Here is an 18994-nt window from a genome sequence, read left to right on the forward strand (position 1 = left end):
TATCAGGATAAATTGACATAATTATTATTTAATTCCATTTTAATGAAAATTAAGTCTGAGCACAATAGACTGTAATACTAATGAAGAAACTAGGAATGCTTACTGTATTGCCAATCCTTATATATTATATATAAGTGTGCTGATTTTATATTTGATCACATTTTATAACAAAGGAAATGCTGGGTTTAATACCATTTTTGTTCATTGAAAGGTAATGTAAGATTGGATTAAATAGTTTAAGTGATTGATAGGCAAAAGACCAAAAACTTTTTCGGGAAAACGTCAAGGAGTCGAATGCTCTCTGATTGGTGAACCGAGCCGATCTGACTCACTGAAAGAGCCAACTCTTTGAGCTCCTGGAAGTATTTTCTTCAACAAGGATGGTCAGAATTGTTGGTCTCTGCCTATCTCTACTTAAATGGTCTCGAATCGATAAATTTGGGCGGCATTAGGGTAAAAATAAAACGTCAGAAAACCGAAAGAGTCGGTTCTTCCTGGCGAACCGAGCCTGTTTGACTCTGACTCACTAAAAAGAATTCCTGTCAGTGAAGTGCAAGAGCTGAATTCACAAATCTTTGGCGCCACCGTGTGGCCAGTAAAGCAACAACTTTAAAAAAACACACACATTTTAAAAATAAAATAGTGCAATTTTAAATAGAATCTGTTTCATTTCTAAATGACAACTTTTTGCTCCCTGGGATAGGCTCCAGGTTCCCCGTGACCCTGAAAAGGATACGCGGTATAGAAGATGGATGGATGGATGACAACGTTTTTTTTTTTTTTTTTAAATCACTGTTGTAAGAGAACTATATGAATACTATATCACGTAACCATAGCAACGTCAGCTAGTGCAGTAAGGAGGGCGCAAGTTGCTAGCAGCTGAAAATGATTAGCTGCATCGAGTCAAGGTGGAGGAAACTTTAATAGTAAATGCAGTCGTTTCTTTTTTGTGAAATAAAACCTTTCAACTGCACTAAAGTAGCTAGAAGTATTTACACAACTACACCCCCCACAATGCCTTGCGAAGTTTCCACCAATAGGAATCGGAAAGGGTTGGAGTTTTCAAAGGCGAGTTTTTCACTTCCTCGTTAATCATGGCGGATGAGAATGAGACAGCACCGAAGCAGGAGAAAGAAGTGGAACTAGATGAGGACCACGGACATTGCAGCGACTGCGAAAATGAAGAGCATCATTTCGATGATGGGTGAGGATACAAACTTGTACGTGGGTTGGTTAGAAATGTATAAAACTCTCATGATCCGCACCCTTAAAGTCTAGGGCCCTTGCATGGCTAGGTCAAAGGAGGCGAGAATTATAGGAATTCGCCCACTAGTTGCTGCTCATTGGTCCGTTTCTTTTATTGACAGTCGGTTTTGAACGGCTATTGGATAAACGGCAGTTATTGTAATGAGGAGGGTGGGGCTTAGCGCATTGATTCGGCTAGGTGCTGTTCAAGCTAACGTGGTTTACTGTCACGGAAACCTAACTGGTGGTTTTGGGGGGGTTTTTTGTAGTAGCTCATGCTACAGCTGTAACGAGTAATATGCATTCCTGCAGGCGAAGCTAACTGCTATGTGTAATATCTTATAAATCCGAGAATATGGGCTAGCAAGTAAAACTAGTTCTTAGCGTTACTTCAACATGGACCAGCCTGACTAGAACGTCGTGTCCCAAAGGCAACCCATGCTCCCTCGACCACTTGAAGGCTCACTTATAGGTTTTCACGATAATGACGTCATTGCAGTGCAGACTTGGAGGAGACAACTCGGAGATTAGAGCGGCATTTGAGACACGGCCGAGTTTCCTTTCACTTCACTGTCAGCTAGCTATTACAATTCTATCTAGATTTTTTTTGTAATAAAAAATAATAAATAAAAATAGAAAGCACAAAATCTAGCTAAAGTTGCTAAAGTAAATAAATAAAGCTAAAGCACAAAATATAGCTAAAAAATGCACAAAACTAAGCTAAAGCTTTTTTTAATATTTAAAAAATGCACAAAATATATGTATACGGCAAACAGTATAAACACAACAAAAGCATTTATCTTGTTAAAAAAAAAACACCTAAATATTTATCTAAACTGGCCGCTAATATCCATGCTAGGAAGCTAAAGCTTTTTTTTTTTTTTTTTTTTTTTTTTTTTTTAAGATGAGATGCTATGGCTAGTTTAAAAAGAGAAAAAGCAGTCGCTAAAGCTGCTGTACACACCATCACATTTCTCCATATTATAACATAGCATATATTATTGCATGTATTATATTATTATTTTTACATTATTACAATTTATTAGTCGTTAGGAATCAGTTCCAGCAGTCCTATGAACAAGGATGCATGCTAGCTAATCATGCTAGCTAACAGCACCGCGTTTCATTGCACTTTCACTTTTAATATCTCCGAGCTTAATCAGGATAAGATTACACAGCCCTAAAAGTCTGAGAGTAATTATAGTCTTTGTTCAACTAATTATTTATCCGACAAGACTTGAAACTCGTGGTCATGTACACTCGGTTAGGGTTGAATTCACAGTCAGTATAACGTTACGAGGCTGTTTAGTGTTGTAGTTAGCGTTTTTAAAATGAATGGGTCGAGCATATTTCCTAAATGAAATGTAATATGTCATTGTTTTATAACTGTTTTTTGTTTGGCTAAAGAGTTGTAGGGATGTTAAGGTTGTCTTATACCTTGTCTAAACACACCAATTTCCTTCATGGTATTACACTCATGTCTGTGGTAAAAATGACCAAATCCTTGTGTGTGTGTGTGTGTGTGTGTGTATATATATATATATATATATATATATATATATATATATATATATATATATATAACAAATTCCAACAGGAAACAAAAAGATGACATCCTCCAATTGTTCATCTTTCTTAGAATGACATTTTTCAGAATGACTTTTCCATTATACACTATATGGACAACAGTTTGTGGACACCTGACCATCACACCCATATGTGGTTCTTCTCCAACCTGTTGCCACGACGTTAGAAGCAAACAGTTGTCTAGAACGTCTCTGTATGCCGTAGCGTTACAATTTCCCTTCACTGGAACGAAGAGGCTCGAACCTGTTCCAGCATGATAATACCCCTGTATACAAAGTGAGCTCCATGAAGACATGGTTTGAGAAGTTTGGAGTGAAAGAAGTTGAGTGTCAAAGTACAGAGTCCTGAGTCCTCAACCCCACCGAACACCTTTGGGATGAATTGGAACGCCGACTGCACAACAGAGTCCTCCTCGCTCGACATCAGTGCCTGACCTCACCAGAAGAGTGGAGGTTATTATAACTACAAATGGGGACTAAATCTAGAATGGGATGATCGAAAAGCACGTATTGGTGTAATGGTCAGGTGTCCAAACTTTGAGCATATAGTGTATCTCTTACATTGTTAGTGTGCCTCACCTTGGTGTTGCTATAAGCGGAAGAGAGATAGAGTTGGCTTGCTTACTTACTTACTTACTTAGCCAAAAATTGATATTTGTTTTAGTTACAGTTGCATTTATATAGCGCTTTTCTAGACCCTCAAAGTGCTATACATAGTATGGGTGGGGGATCTCCTCAACCACCACTAGTGTGTAGCATGCGATGGCAGCCATAGTGCACCAGAACGCCCACCACACACCAGCTATTAGTGGAGAGGAGAGAGTGATGTAGCCAATTCAGAGATGAGGATTATTAGGGGGCCATGATAGAGAAGGACCAATGGGGGAATTTCACCAGGACACCGGGGTTACACCCCTGCTCTTTTACGAGAAGTGTCCTGGGATTTTTAATGACCACAGAGAGTCAGGACCTCAGTTTAACGTCTCATCCGAAAGACTGTGCTGTTTTTTCAGTATGATGTTCCCATCACTATTCTGGTGCATTAGGACCCACACAGATCACAGGGTGAGCGCCCCCTACTGGTCTTCCTAATACCACTTCCAGCAGCAATCTTAGTTTTCCCCAGGGGGTCTCCCATCCAGATATTGGCTAGGCTCATCCTTGCTTAATTTCAGTGGGAAACCAGGCGAGAACTGCAGGGAGATATGGCTCTGGTTTTGTTTAATTCTCATTAGTAATACCATGTTCTTCTGTGCGTTTGCATAACCCTCGTGTACGATCGAGTCTGGAACATGCTCTGAGTGACAGCAGAGGTAGCAGTGTAACAGGTTTACAACTGTAACGGATTAAACAGCAGTAGCTGATTGTACAGCCGAAGGGTTTTCGGTGCCGTCCATCGGCACAGAGAAACAAAAGTGCTCTCGTATTATTTAGGGGTGAGGAGGTTTGTCATTTTTGAGGAGTCTCAGAAGGACATGAAAGGGATGAGACCCACTCAATTAAGGTCCTTTATTGGGTTAAAAAAAAACAACATACGAGTAGATGGTAGTGGACGGAAATGCGTTTTTTATCTTTATTTTGTAAACGTCAGTGGTGAGGTAACTGACCATACACCGTGACTAACGTTGACGCCATAACAACGACTTTACATTGTATATTTTTCCAGTCACTAACGGCTCTCGTGCATGTCACAGTAAGCACAGCGCACAGCTAGACTCATTACCAAACAATACTGTTCAATATATATGATTTAGAATCCACTAATTCATATCCTACATACAGCGCTTATCTAGCGAGAAGACAGCCATTTGGGATTCAGCGTCATGCCGCCTGAACAAAGTCTCACACACTCATGCTGTCACGACTAATCTTTGCTGTACAGTAGTGGTCATTCAGCTTGTAAAGGTGGGGGTTGTGTTTGGTTTTCTCTTCAGCAGCGCACAGCGCTAGAATCACGTCAAACACGCAGTGCACTAGTTTCTTTCTCGTGCTGCCTTCGTTCAGGGTCGCAGCGCCCAGTGTGCCGTCTTTCGTCCCATCGCAAGCACATGCTTTTCACCTTACGGGTAATGAGACATGTCATCTGTCCTGTCCCATAGCGACACACAACGCTCTGTGTCCTCACCTCGCTCCCTATTACACTCTGAAGTGTAATAGGATTAACTGCTGCTCCTTAGTAAGTACTGAGTGACCACCGTGTGCTGATGTTAGCCTAAACCCACATTAGCTCTGCGCAGGTAGTTAGATTTGCTGTGTTTAAGTTCCTCCTCATTTGGGAGGTTTAAATGTGATCAAATAGAAGTGTCATGGTTATGGCTTGAAGCTGTTAGTATGGATAATGATGTCATCGTTGTTTCATATTTAGAGCGTAGTAGAAAATCTTTTGACTCAAAAAAACATAACATGAAAACAAAACCACAGCGATTACGCTCTATTATACTACAGCGCTGTTGAGGTCTCAAATCTGATTGGTCATATAATTTTATATAACAGCAGCTCTGACAGTAATGTTATATTTGATAGTAATGCACTCCTTCTAATACGTTATTTTTACAGAGCAACTTTTATGCCAGACAGTCCATGTAATCTAAGACTGATAATAAATGGCTTAAAATGTGCTGTTTTTTTTTTTTTTTTTAAACAAAGTAAAACATATCCACGTTGATCTGATGAAGCCTTTCTTTTTATAAATAGACTTTTTTTTTCTTTTTTTCTATGACACAAAGACTTTCTATAAATAGACGTCGATTTAACATTTATGGAACAAGTCTCTCGTGTCAGGGCTTTGTAAAAATCTACATTTTCCTCTATGGGAAAGTCTTCAGGACAGAGGGCCATGTGCTTCCTGGTTTTTCAGTAACATGACAAGCTGTGTTTAAAGTAAAAATAAAAATCTAGGAAGAAAAAAAAAAGAGAGACTGTGAGAGAACCGGTGATTGTACCTGTTATAACTGTCATAAGAGGAGCTAACTTGTTTAGCTGACGTTCCACAGCGTTAAATGTAACTACAAATGGATTTTTTTTTAAAAAAAAGAACGACGTGCCATTCTTTTATTTTTTTAAAAATGTAATCGTTTGCAAATTGCTGTGGTATAAGAGGAATAAAACGCTTCCGGATGTGCTGTTATCGGAAAATAGTCCACCTTGGGCTGGTAACGGTAACTCCACTTTACTGTTTCTTTAGCATTCCTTTAAACTATCTGTTTTACATTAGGAAAAGTTAATGCTTTGTCCCTCCTAGACTTTGAGGAAGAATGCGCTATATCATAAAATTGTTCCTATTTACATTTACTGGCATAAAGCATGATAAAGTTCAGAATAGGAACTAAAAGCTGAGTCTTATACAGAGATCAAGTTCTAGTTTGAAATGATTGAAAGACCGTTCATTTTCCTTCATAAAGTAAAACATGCGTACTTAATCTAAAGAAAACATCTGCTTCGGAAACATCTGTTCTGATCCTACAGTTCTGATGTTTGTCTGAAAAACACACAAGCTCTCCAGTGCCAAATCCACACTGTTTATACAAGTAGATGTTCTAGCTGTTGTTGCTTTGTTGTACGACGCTGTCTATGCTGGACTGTTCTTTGTCTTCCCGTTTCTCTCTCCTCATTCTTCTATAACAAAACCACTGAAAGGAAAAGTCCAGAATGCATGTTCAATGGTGGGCTAAGATATAGCACGGTTGAGCTGAGTCATCACAGGGGGTTGAATGCAGTGTGTATCTCGTAAACATTTCGTGTATAGAATCGGATTCCGCATGGTGTACCGTTCAGTCTCCTCTCTGTAAGAGTAAGAAGCTCTTGGAGCCGTCTAAATGCACAATCCTGAGTCCGAGTCAGCGTGAAATTGCTCGTTTGGGTTGTTTTGCGATTCGCTTCGGTTTAGTTTTGCCTAATTGCGTGCGATTGAAAAAAGCAGACTTGAATGTACTCATAAAACCCTTTCGCTCTTCTGTCTGAAATACAGCGAAGGGAAAATAGAAACCCTTTGCAAAGTGCACGTAGATCACAGAGCGAAATAAATTACGATGAAGTAGATTTGTGTATCGCATCCAGCATTTTTCTTCGTTTTTGTTGGCCAGTCCAAATATCCAGAACGCGTGGCATTTCTGCAGCACTACAGCGCTGTGCTTTGGCTCAGTTTAGCAGCTTTCGTGTCTAAGACATTTGATTCACTTTCTGCAGTTGTGTTGCTTTCTCGCTGCAGTTGCGATCCAGGCAATAGAGTTCACTTTGACTCGGACCCGAGTCCACGTCACTCGCTCCGACACCTTCGGAACGTTCGTTTTGGTCCGCATTGCTCCTCACTCAACGTCAAATGATCCCTCCAGGATTTTGCGATCGCAGAAATCAACGCAAAATCAAGCAGACACCGCGATATTTTCGAAATAACCGCAGATTTGGGCCAAGACGCGTCATGTGACATAAACACAATGCACATTCGGTCAAAGCCCTCGTCGATTCACGTGCGTCAAACATGAGCACAGCTAAAATCTCATTTAACGACAAACATCACTGGGAAAGACTATGCAAAACTTTTTTGCGCAACGGCAATTTCACCATTTCATGTAGTTTTCTACAAAAAAAAAACAACACACACACACACACAATAAAAACTCAGATCTTGAAAAAAGTCACAGCAAAGTCAAGTGTTTTTGGCTGCAACAATTACAAAAAAAACTCCATTAACTGTAGTGTTTTTCTCTGACTGTCCTGTTCTAGACCTAATTATACATAATCATCATCATCATCATAAATGATCGTCATTGCCCCAAACCTGATTTATACTTTGAACACTCATTGATTTTAGATCTTCTCACTCATCTTAATCCTGGGATTAGTAACCTACTGATTTTCGAGAATTCCCTGAGTATCCCTGACCAGGCTGCACACTTGTGATGTTAAGAAAAGTACGTTCTACGCTTGTGGGCTGTTTGGAACACCGTAAGCTTTGAGTCAGAAGGTTCAGATGGAGCATAGTGTTTTCTGAAATAAGTGTACATCACAACAGCTGCTGAGTCTACGTGCGTTTGTGCGTTTAACGGACCTTGTGTTCAGGTGGTTTTATTTTCATTTTAACCGACGAAGCACCAGGCTTACGTCTTGTCTGCTGTGGCGTAAATATCCGACGAATTCTAGCGACTGGAGAACCTTTCCATCAGCCAGTGAATAGAATTGTGGTCAGGTGATTATTTAATAACCGTAACAGGCGATCGCTGTAATGGTGTCTGATGATAAAGTGTGTGTTTTTGCCGTGTTATTAAAAACGTCAGGTTCTGCTTTGAAGAGTCGGAGTGTTTATTCCTGTACGTCCGTTGTTCTGGTTTACAGAGAAAAGGGAGACACAGGGGCCAAGAAGAAGAAAAAGAAACAGAAGAAAAAGAAGGACAAATCTGGAGGAAAGGACTCGGCCCAGGACCCGCTGGCCAAAGTGAGAAAACTATTTCTTTCTTCTGTTTGTATCCTTGATTTATGTCATGTTTTTTTTTTTTTGGACACGTTCAGTTTGTTATATAATGTAGTGTGTGTTTTTTGTTTTTTTATATGCTCTCTTTCTGTTTCTTTTCATTCCTCTGCTCTCTAGGTGAACTCTCTCCCTGCCGATAAGCTCCAGGAGATTCAGAAAGCCATCGAGCTCTTCTCAGTGGGACCAGGACCAGCCAAAACCATGGAAGAGGCCTCACGCCGTAGCTACCAGTTCTGGGACACTCAGCCTGTCCCTAAACTAGGTACGCTTAGTATGTTTCAGTTAGGCTGATTTATTCCTACTGTAATGAGTTAGGGCGTTTTCAGACCTGTAGATCTGTGCTTTGATCCGAAACAGGGACTTACATTTCAAAGCGTATGAAAATGTCTTCGTGCAAGTTACATGTGAGTGAGTAAACGGTCCTCTCATTGGTCAGAGCGCGCCTGTTTATGTTCCGGGGTTCCGCCCACATCGGTCATCCATCAAGACGGATAGTCGGCAGCTCCACGAGCTTATTATGAGCTGGAGTTATTATTATTCATCAGTTTGAGAAGGAATCGATGTTTCACGAAGCGATTAAAGCCGATTAAAGCCCAGCTCCTTGAGACACTCGCGAAACACTTTGTCAGCCTCTGTGTTTGTATCCATTTTTGAAAGGTGTTCAGAAATATGTTCGTCAGACCAAATTTTACCTCGTCTTTGGTCCAAGCTAAACGGCGATTCATGTTACGAGCCATTAGCAAAACAAACGCGTTTTACATAACACAGTTCCCATCCTGCATTGCTATACAGGTCGGTCCGTTGGGTCAGATTGCTTTCTCTGGAGTTCATTTGGCATGTTCATATTCTGTATATTTCAAGTTCAAGTGGTTTTATTATCATTTCAACCATATACAGCTGGTGAAACAAAACAACGTTCCTCCAGGACCACGGTGTTACATAAAACAACACACTAACCACATGAGACGACACAGAACTAAATATATATCTCTGTGTGTGTGTGTATGTGTATATATATATTTATATTTATATTTATTTAAAATAAAGCGAACCAAGAAAACGCACCGAACGGTTCTGAAACAAACGCTCCAAACGAGCCAGATGTGGAAAAAAAAAATTAAGAGACAGTTAAAGATAACATTTGCAGAAATTTTCATCCAAGACAATTTTGGTGTCTAAAGTGCGCTTCAGTTATCAGTTAAGGTATAATTTATAATTTATCAGGTAATATCAGTTAAGCAACACTTATTTGGCTCTAATACAGATGCGGCTTTGACTAGTTATGGGGAGCATGATGAACTTTTTGTGTTGCACACTGTGCGCCTTTTATTCAAATAGTGATCCATAGTGATATTCTGGTCCAAATAAAAATAATAAGAAATCCTGTAACAATGGACCTCATTTATCAAGCTGGATACAAATGTATTTTTATTTGTAAATTCACACAATAATAATAAGTTTATTTTACTTATATAGTGCCTTTTCCATAACCGAAGGACACTTTACAAATAGTATTTACACAAGAAATTCCCATCATTTCAGCTGGGGAAAAAACATTCGTAGCCTGCGCATGCTCCTGAGTGTGTGCAAATTAAAGCATAAGAAGACGACTGGCTTCAAATGATATGAATTGCGACGAGTTTTATATACTGCACTTTTATATACGTATTACACTGTCAAGTTTAAACAGTATGGTGTGTCGTTCTTGAAACATTTGAATAGTTGGCGAATTGCTGTGGTACAAGAGGAATAAAACATTTTGGGATACACTGTTTGACAGGAAAATTTACTATGGACTGGTAACAGCTGAGGTGTTGACCTGTTCGTCTCAGGGTCGATTCTTTTCTTTTAACAGCACTCTGCGTCATGTTCTGTTATTTACTTATCGTTTCCTTGTGCAGGAGAGATGGTCACGACGCACGGCTGCATTGAGCCGGATAAAGATAACATCCGAGAGGAGCCGTACAGCCTTCCTCAGGGTTTCGTCTGGGATGCGCTGGACCTTGGCAACCCCGCTGTGGTGAGACACGCACACGCGCACGCAGAGTTATTAATACTCAAATAATTTCCTAGGGATGGGTGTGTGTTTGGACGAGCTGTGATGATGTTTTGAATGCGGTCTAATATTGGGTCCTTATTTGGAAGACCGGTTTTATTATTTGTTTAAACACACTCATCCATGAGAACTGAATAGCGTGCAGCTTCCTGCTATTTAAACACAATGTGGTTCACACCCATGGTTTTATGAGAGAGGTTTGGAGGTGTGAATTGATGAAACCTCAAGATAGCTTTGTAAGTAAAAGTGAGATGGCGTCACAGACCTCTCTGTGTTTGTGCAGATGTGCTTGTGCCTTGGTTGAGTGTTGAAATGTCGTCAAGGGTAAATAATAATAATAATAATTCTTTAGATTTATGGAGTGCTTTTCTAGACACTCGAGGCACTTTACATGGGGGTGGTGGGTGGGGTTTGGGGGGTTGTATGATCTCCACAACCACCACTAGTGTGTAGTATCCACCTGGATGATGCTACGTCAGCCATAGTGTGGCAGAACACGCACAACACACCATCTATTCGTGGAGAGGAGAGAGTGATGTAGCCAATTCAGGGATGGAGATTATTAGGGGGCCATGATAGATAAGGCCCAATGGGAGAATTTCACCAGGACACCGGGGGCATACCACTACTCTTTTACGAGAAGAGTCCTGGGAATTGTAATGACCACAGAGAGTCAGGACCTCGGTTTAACGTCTCATCTGAAAGACAGATCATTTTAATTTCCTGTGTGCACTTCACATGCAGCGTAGTTTCAGGGATAACGTCAGAGGACCAGTCGGTCATGACACTGACTCGAGCCAGCAATATTGCTTAATATCATACCGGCCTGATGCACTGGACATATCAGTTAGGGAGTCTAGTTGATTTATGGTCAGTGTGCGTTTCTTGTCCTCAAAGTAATTTATGGAGAACTATAAAGTTGTGAAAGCTTGTGTTAATCGTTCTTTATTCTCTGTTATTCTGTGTTTTAGCTAAAGGAGCTGTACACTCTCCTGAACGAGAACTACGTGGAGGACGATGATAACATGTTCCGCTTTGACTATTCGCCCGAGTTCCTGCTATGGTATGCACCTCATACACCCCTTCCCAGCAACACTGTGAACTTTTCCACTGGTTTAATGGAAGAGTATTGTAATATGTCTTCATTCATGTTTAGTAAGTGCTTTATCCCGGTCAGAGTCCGAGTGGATCCCGAGCCTGTACGGGGAACACTAGGTATTAGGCTTGAATACACCTTTTGTATCACAGGAGACTGCGCGCACACACACATACACGGTTACACTTTTAGAGCAAGTTATATAACCAAATCCATCTAATAGAGTGGTTAGGAGGAAACCCATGCAGACTCGATGAGAACATGCAGGATGTCAGTAAACGAAGCTTGGATCAAAACATGGCGTCCGTTTGAATGGTTCAGAACTGGGCAGCAGCACCGTAGTAGTGGAAAAGTGCTATTAAACAATGGTCTACTCTACAGGATGGGGAAAGCATGCTGTATGACCTGGCCACTGCATCTCTTTTTATCTATCCTTTCATTCAAACCTCTCACTCTTTCTCTCCTTCTCTCTCTCCTTCTCTCTCTCACTCACTCTTTCTCTCCTCTCTCTCTCCTTCTCTCTTTCTCACTCTTTCTCTCCTCTCTCTCCTTCTCTCTCACTCTTTCTCTCCATCCTTCTCTCTCTCTCTCTCCCCCTTCCCTCTCTCTCCTCTCTCTCCTTCTCTCTCTCTTTCTCTCTATCTCCTTCTCTCTCTCTCCTTCTTGCTCACTCTTTCTCTCCTCTCTCTCCTTCTCTCTCTCTCACTCTCTCTCCTCTCTCTCTCCTTCTCTCTCACTCACTCTTTCTCTCCTCTCTCTCTCTCCTTCTCTCTCTCACTCTTTCTCTCCATCCTTCTCTCTCTCTCCTTCTTTCTCTCTCACTCTTTCTCTCCATCCCTCTCTCTCTCTCTCTCTCTGCTCTCTCTCTCTTTCAGGGCGCTACGTCCTCCAGGCTGGTTGCCGCAGTGGCACTGTGGCGTGAGAGTGAACTCCAATCATAAACTCGTAGGCTTCATCAGTGCCATCCCAGCCACCATCCGCATCTACGACATGTAAGCTCACTCACCTTCCTGCTCCGTCATAATGTCTACTATTCATTCCCCTTCCTGCCATTCCTCTTCCTGCTTGGCTGATTTATGTGAAGTCACAAACGCTAACAAATCACAGATCAAATCTCTCGGTTGTTGGAAAACCGCATACGTGAATATGATGCCAGTTTGAACAACTAAACATATAGAAGAAAGTGATGATGTTTTTAACTCCTTGGTTATATTTCTGCACCATCCATCACTATAGTTTTTATTAAAAGACAAAAATTGAGTTTTTCCATCTGCTGAACATCAACCAAAGTCCAGCTTATACATTAGCTCTATTTTTCCACGCAAGCAAACGTCTTAGAATTTCAATTTCCTTTTAGCATTGAAATTAGTATAAATATCAGTAGCCATTTTCCAGAATAACACTTTGCAGCTAAATATTTCGGTAAAAACAGCAGCTTTGTAGTTTAAAAGACGCCGTGTGGTTTGTTACTACGCTGAAAGCTCCACCTTTCTCCTTCTTCATCACTGGTTTTCTGCATCATCTGTCATCCTCCAGAGAGAAGAAGATGGTGGAGATTAATTTCCTGTGTGTGCACAAAAAGCTGCGCTCCAAACGCGTGGCTCCGGTGCTGATCCGAGAGATCACCAGACGGGTCAACCTGCAGGGCATCTTCCAGGCTGTCTACACTGCCGGAGTTGTACTGCCCAAACCTGTGGGGACCTGCAGGTAAACACACACACACACACACATGCACACATCTAAATGCATCATCATAACATAGATCAAAACAAATGTAAGTTTATTTCAGAGGTGCCACCGTCTGTAGTTTAGTGACACGGGAGACATGTTTGGGGGAGCTTTCTCAGCTAAAGCAGCAGTCAGAGCAAATGAAAATACAGTTCCCTGGTGTAAAAAACAAAAACAAAACTATTGTGAGTCTTGAAAAAGACTCTTGGTGTTTTAATATTTTTCTTTCAGCTTGAATCATATGCTTCGTTGATTTGTTTGATGATTTCCTTTTGTGTCAGTAGCTTGTGTTATCATTGGTAGCTCACTGCTTAGGATGCTGGACTTCTGATCGGAAGGTCATGAGCCAAACTGCCACTGCTGGGCCCTTGAGCAAAGCCCTTAACCCTCAATTGCTCAGTTGAAAAAAACAAAACCCAGAGATAATTGTAAGTCGCTCTGGATAAGGGCGTCTGCCGAATGCCATAAATGTAAATGTTACTCTGGTGTCATCTATTGTGTGTGTGTGTCTGTGTAGATACTGGCACCGATCTCTGAACCCACGGAAGCTGATTGAAGTGAAGTTTTCACACCTGAGTCGGAACATGACTATGCAACGCACTATGAAGCTCTACCGGCTGCCAGAGGTACACACCAAACTGGAGATGTCAATTTACACAAATTCCCATGATCGAACGTCATTTAAATTAAGGATCGTTTAATCGTTAACATTAATACCGCAAAATGCTTTTACTGCAGTAGCGTATGGCCACCGGCACGACAGGGTGTGAACATCCCACTCAAAACGCCAGCTTCCTCTCCCAAATGAAAAGGTTATTTTTATTTATTTTTTTTTTAACTCGAAATAATAGGCTAGTAGGACTAAAATGAATCGATGTGATTATGATCGTTTGATAAAATGACTTATTTAATAATCAGATATCATGACTATGATGTACAACCTGTCACTAACGCCGTGTCAGCTGTGCACTCGAGTGAATTCGAGCCTATTCATATTGCGCGCGTCCATGTGAGCAAATCGGTTGTTTTTGTGGATTGTCAAATCGTCAAAGTCGACGCCCTTTTCGCCTAGAATTTCCAGAAATGTATTCTTGGCGTTTTCTCACCCGATTTCTTGAGGAATTCCCCTGAGATGCTTTTTAAACAGTATTAAAGGAGCTCCCACCTACGCTGGACACTTATCGGCGGCTTTTCGGAATATTTCGCTCCGAGACGTCCGTTTAAAAAGTATATTTTTTTTGTAAATAAAATGTCAGTTTTCTAATGAAAGAAACGAATACGTCGGCACGGTTATATTTTTGTCTACGACACCGATTTCACACATTTAATCACACACCTTCAGATCAAAAGGTCTTTAAGATCATGAGAAATATTTCAGTCAAGTGTCCACAAACTTTTGACGGGTAGTGTAGGCTACCTCACGTGGATAACATTTCATTATTAATACATTACATTTACATACAGTTAATCCATCGTCGATTAGCAGCCTTGCACCAAACCCTGCATCTGCCTTTGGTTCGAATATCAACCTTCTCTTCTTTTACTTCTAGCTCCTTCGGCCGAGTTCTAAATGCTAAACTCGCAATCGTTACTTATCTCCATGCGCTGTAATCATCCGTCAGTAATCCTAGAGTAAATAGAGTAAGCAGTCGGAATAAAATTTCTGTCCAATTGCGTTCGATGGATAATCCACGTAATAATTGTGGTAAAGGTATTAATAAATACGTTAACCAAAATGGCTGGAACTTGTGAAGTACTGCTACACAAAAGGTAAAAAAGGTGTAAAAGTGATTGTGAAGCAATGTGATTAAACACTTAGTACTAACTCGCTGAACTGATGTGTCTGTCTTACATATGGACCATGACTATTTTTTTTTAACTCGAGACTCATGTCTCGCATGGCTGAATATTCACCACAAGGGGGAGCTAATGTTGGTGCATCAGGTAACTCAGTACGGCAGCGTGTTGGTTTATGAGAGAAGACGCCACTACCATCACTATGGATGCTAGCTAGTTAAAATCCCCAATTTGGACGTTTAGTTACAGTGGTGCTTCACATTTAGTAGTGAACGTTCTTTTGTGTTTGTAGTTATGTGCTTTAATAACCACATTAACGTAATTGAACGGAATATTTGGACGAATCCCTGTCCATCGTTTCATCGTCCATCCTTCATTCAGTCTCCGTCTCCTCGTCTCTAGGCTCCGAAGACCGGAGGCTTGAGGCCGATGACGGTGAAGGATGTCCCGGTTGTGCACCGCCTGCTGCAGGATTATCTCCGTCAGTTCAACCTGGCTCCAGTCATGAGCATGGAGGAGGTGAAGCACTGGCTCCTGCCCCAGGAGAACATCATCGACACCTACCTGGTGCAGGTAGGCCACCTGCACAGCCCTCATGTTACAGCTACATGTTAATCACCTAGACCTCTGAAAAAAGAGAAAAGATCTCGAAGTCTGTTAGACAGAGACTTTGAAGTTGGGTTCTTTCTTCAAGCATTTATAACTCTTATTTTCTTAAGTGTTTTGAAATCTCCCTTGAGTCAAAACACTTTTTGTGTTGAACAACGTATTCATTCAAAACATTTAACCTAACTGGTAACTGCTTGGTACTGATTGGTCCAGAATCCTGAGGGGAAGGTGACCGACTTCCTGAGTTTTTACACCTTGCCGTCCACCATCATGAACCACGCGGTTCACCGCAGTCTGAAGGCGGCCTATTCCTTCTACAACGTGCACACCACCACACCACTCATCGATCTGATGGGAGACGCACTCATCTTGGCCAAATCGGTCAGTAGAAACAACTGTGTGTGTGCATGCATGTGGGTGTTGCTGCACACGAGGTTGAATTCCCTCTCTCCTTTTCTTTTTGCCTCTCATTCTGTGTCTCCCCCTGCAGAAAGGATTTGACGTTTTTAATGCACTGGACCTGATGGAGAACAAGACGTTTCTGGAGAAGCTGAAGTTCGGGATCGGAGACGGGAATCTACAGTATTATCTGTACAATTGGAAATGCCCCAGCATGGGCTCAGAGAAAGTATGGCTCCTTCTCTTAAAAATAATGTTATATATGTTATGTGTATATGTATGTGTGTGTGTGTGTATATATATATATATACACACACACATATATACATACATACATATACATATATATATGTATGTATGTATGTATGTATATATGTGTGTGTGTGTGTGTGTGTGTGTGTATATATATATATATATATATATATATATATATATATATATATATATATATATATATATATATATATAATATATATATATATGTATGTATGTGTGTGTGTATATATACATACATGTTATAATGTTACCAAAAAAGTGTATCCAATATGATAGGCCTGCTTTATTTACTGGTCTTTAAAAAGTTTTATGCTGCTAGGAGTTATTTCCCCAATAAAAATTCCAGCTAAGGCAATCGAAAATTAACATGTTTTGAACTATCCGACACTAATTGACCCCCCGGAAGCCCCGCCCCCCCATCTCACATTAGTATGTTTGTGTAGTAATTATGATTTAGCCTTTGCTCTTGCCTTGACTCGCTTGAAAGATCCCCCCCCCCGCCCCGCTTGCTGTCGTGGTAAGCGGAGAACGTTTTGCGTTCGTTAATAAAAAATTAAATCTCTCAACGTATCTTTGATTTAGCTAACATTAGACACGTATATAGTGAACATCAATGTACTATATTAATTATCGATGTCACCGAAATATTTTTTGAAAGAAAAAAAAAAAGACCGAAAATCTTGACGGAGATAAAAAAAAAAAACCAAAGATTAAATAGGCCTACAACAGAGTGTCAGTTTAACACTTAAATATTTTATTATTCATCTTTTTCCTAAAATTGGATAAACGAACGTGTGCATGTAACCGTCTCTAGCGTCTACATCTTAACTAAACCGCTGGTGGTTTGGCAGGTCTGTAATATTGCAGCTTTTGTCAAATTACGGGGTTATAAAAAAAAAAAAAATTGAATGAAGATGATAATAGAATGACAATGATCTGAATTCCATAAAAAAAATAAGACTAAATATTAAAGATTAAATAACATTAGCCAGCCAAACACACTATTTTCACACGGGTACATCATAGGAAAACGAATTTTGCTTTTTGTGTAATTCGCTGTGGAATTCCATGTTTTGACTAAACATGTTCTCCTTAGTCTAAGATTGAAGTGTTGTGTGCTTTGTGCTTTTGCAGGTCGGTTTAGTCCTGCAGTGACCTTCTTGCCTCATCAAAGCCCTTCCTTGCGTCATAGTGAAGCCAAGAACTGACGTCACGCACTGACCACCTGACTGATGCTCCGGAGGGACTTCCAGGTTTAGGAAGAAAAAGCCACCGCCCATTATTATTATTATTATTATTATTGTTTAATTTTTTTTATTTTATTATTATTATTTTTTTTTTGCAGAACTTTGAACTTTTGGATCTGCACTACTGCTGCCAGGCTGTCTTCTCTTTTTCTTTCTCTTTTTTTTCCCCCTTTTCTCTGTGTCTCCTTTTCTTTTTAGTCTGGTTCTTTTTTTTTCTTGTTCTTTTTTTTTTCTTTTCTTCTTTCTCCCTCAGCCAATGTAATTAATTCCGATCGTCTACGATCACAGCCATTGCGATTGTGGATTGTGATGCGAGTGCGAATCTGCGCTCAGAAACAGCAGCTGCTTCTTCATGCCGTTTCCATGATGCTCGCTCTGACAGTGAAGAGACTCAGTCCAGCCGTTTTCTCTCCCCATTCAAATGTGAGGTGTTGGTTGGGTTTTTGGGGTTTTTTTTTTTTTCCCAGAAAAGAAAAGAAAAAAAGAGAACTGTTATACGCGCTTGGTGTTTGTAACAAAACAATCAAAAACACTAGAAATTGCTTGAAACAGAGGAAAAAAAAAAAAAACACAGATGAGGTAATAAAACTCCAGAGTGGACATTACAAGGGCTGATGTCAGTAATTTTCTCCATTACTCATCATGACAGTGTCACTGATTAATTGATGTCATACATAGTGTAAGGGAGAGATTATTATAATTTTTTTTTTTTTTTTTTTTAACCCCTTTGCTTTTATATATATTTTTTTCTACTTGGATCGCTGCTTTGTCACTAACTGACTGCCTGTGATTTTACTGTAATGCTAACAGAGAAACCCTGTGTAAATACACAAATAACACGTAACAGCAAAATAATGATAAAATAAATGAATGATAGTAGTCCAGACCATGGACATGGACTAATGATTAATCCCAAGAGGTCGAATGCTGACTGGCATGAATAACCAGTGTGTTGGAAAGGTGGAGACGCATCAGGGGTTGTGAGCAGGGTTGAAATAAATATTTAAACACAGAGTTGAATACAATGTTTTTTGTTTGTTTTGTTGGTAAGTGGTCTAAGTCAAATCTAATTGCAATCCTCAAAGTTTTACTGCTGCAGGATGATGACCGTACAGCGGGATCAAGCATCTGAGAACTAGTTCAGCGCAACGTATTCTCCAGTGTGGTTCAGTGTTTTATATACGGGCAGTGTTGACTTAAAGCCATAGTGTTGAACTGACACAGTTATAAAGGCACACCTAGAGCAGTAGAAGTTTGAGTTTATTATGAGTTTGGGTTTCTTTGCCGATAGTATGGAGGAAACGGAACTGAAGACCACTTAACCGACTGTATTAGGACAAAAAAAAAAATCATCATTTGCTTTTCATGTTGGAGCAAGAAAACATTGTCAATATGGAGAATTTTTTTTTGTGCTAAATAAAAGTAGAAGTTGCTGTGAGTGCTGATTTTGTTTATTGTGGAATCATTTGCATTTAAGGTAATAACATA

The 18994-nt window shown here is 40.3% G+C and overlaps 1 protein-coding gene across 1 annotated transcript; it reads left to right on the forward strand.

The window, feature by feature from the left end:
- The first annotated feature begins 688 nt into the window (after window positions 1-688).
- nmt1a (N-myristoyltransferase 1a) lies at window positions 689-18949 on the forward strand. Its single transcript, XM_053616092.1, has 12 exons — window positions 689-1204; window positions 8163-8262; window positions 8416-8560; window positions 10200-10318; window positions 11326-11417; window positions 12326-12442; window positions 12987-13157; window positions 13696-13804; window positions 15378-15548; window positions 15798-15965; window positions 16075-16212; window positions 17394-18949. Exons 1-12 carry the CDS (start codon window positions 1095-1097, stop codon window positions 17412-17414), a joined length of 1461 nt encoding a protein of 486 aa, XP_053472067.1. The 5' UTR covers window positions 689-1094; the 3' UTR covers window positions 17415-18949.
- Window positions 18950-18994: the final 45 nt, after the last annotated feature.

This window comes from Ictalurus furcatus, chromosome 2, assembly GCF_023375685.1.
Source record: "Ictalurus furcatus strain D&B chromosome 2, Billie_1.0, whole genome shotgun sequence".
Taxonomy (NCBI): domain Eukaryota; kingdom Metazoa; phylum Chordata; class Actinopteri; order Siluriformes; family Ictaluridae; genus Ictalurus; species Ictalurus furcatus.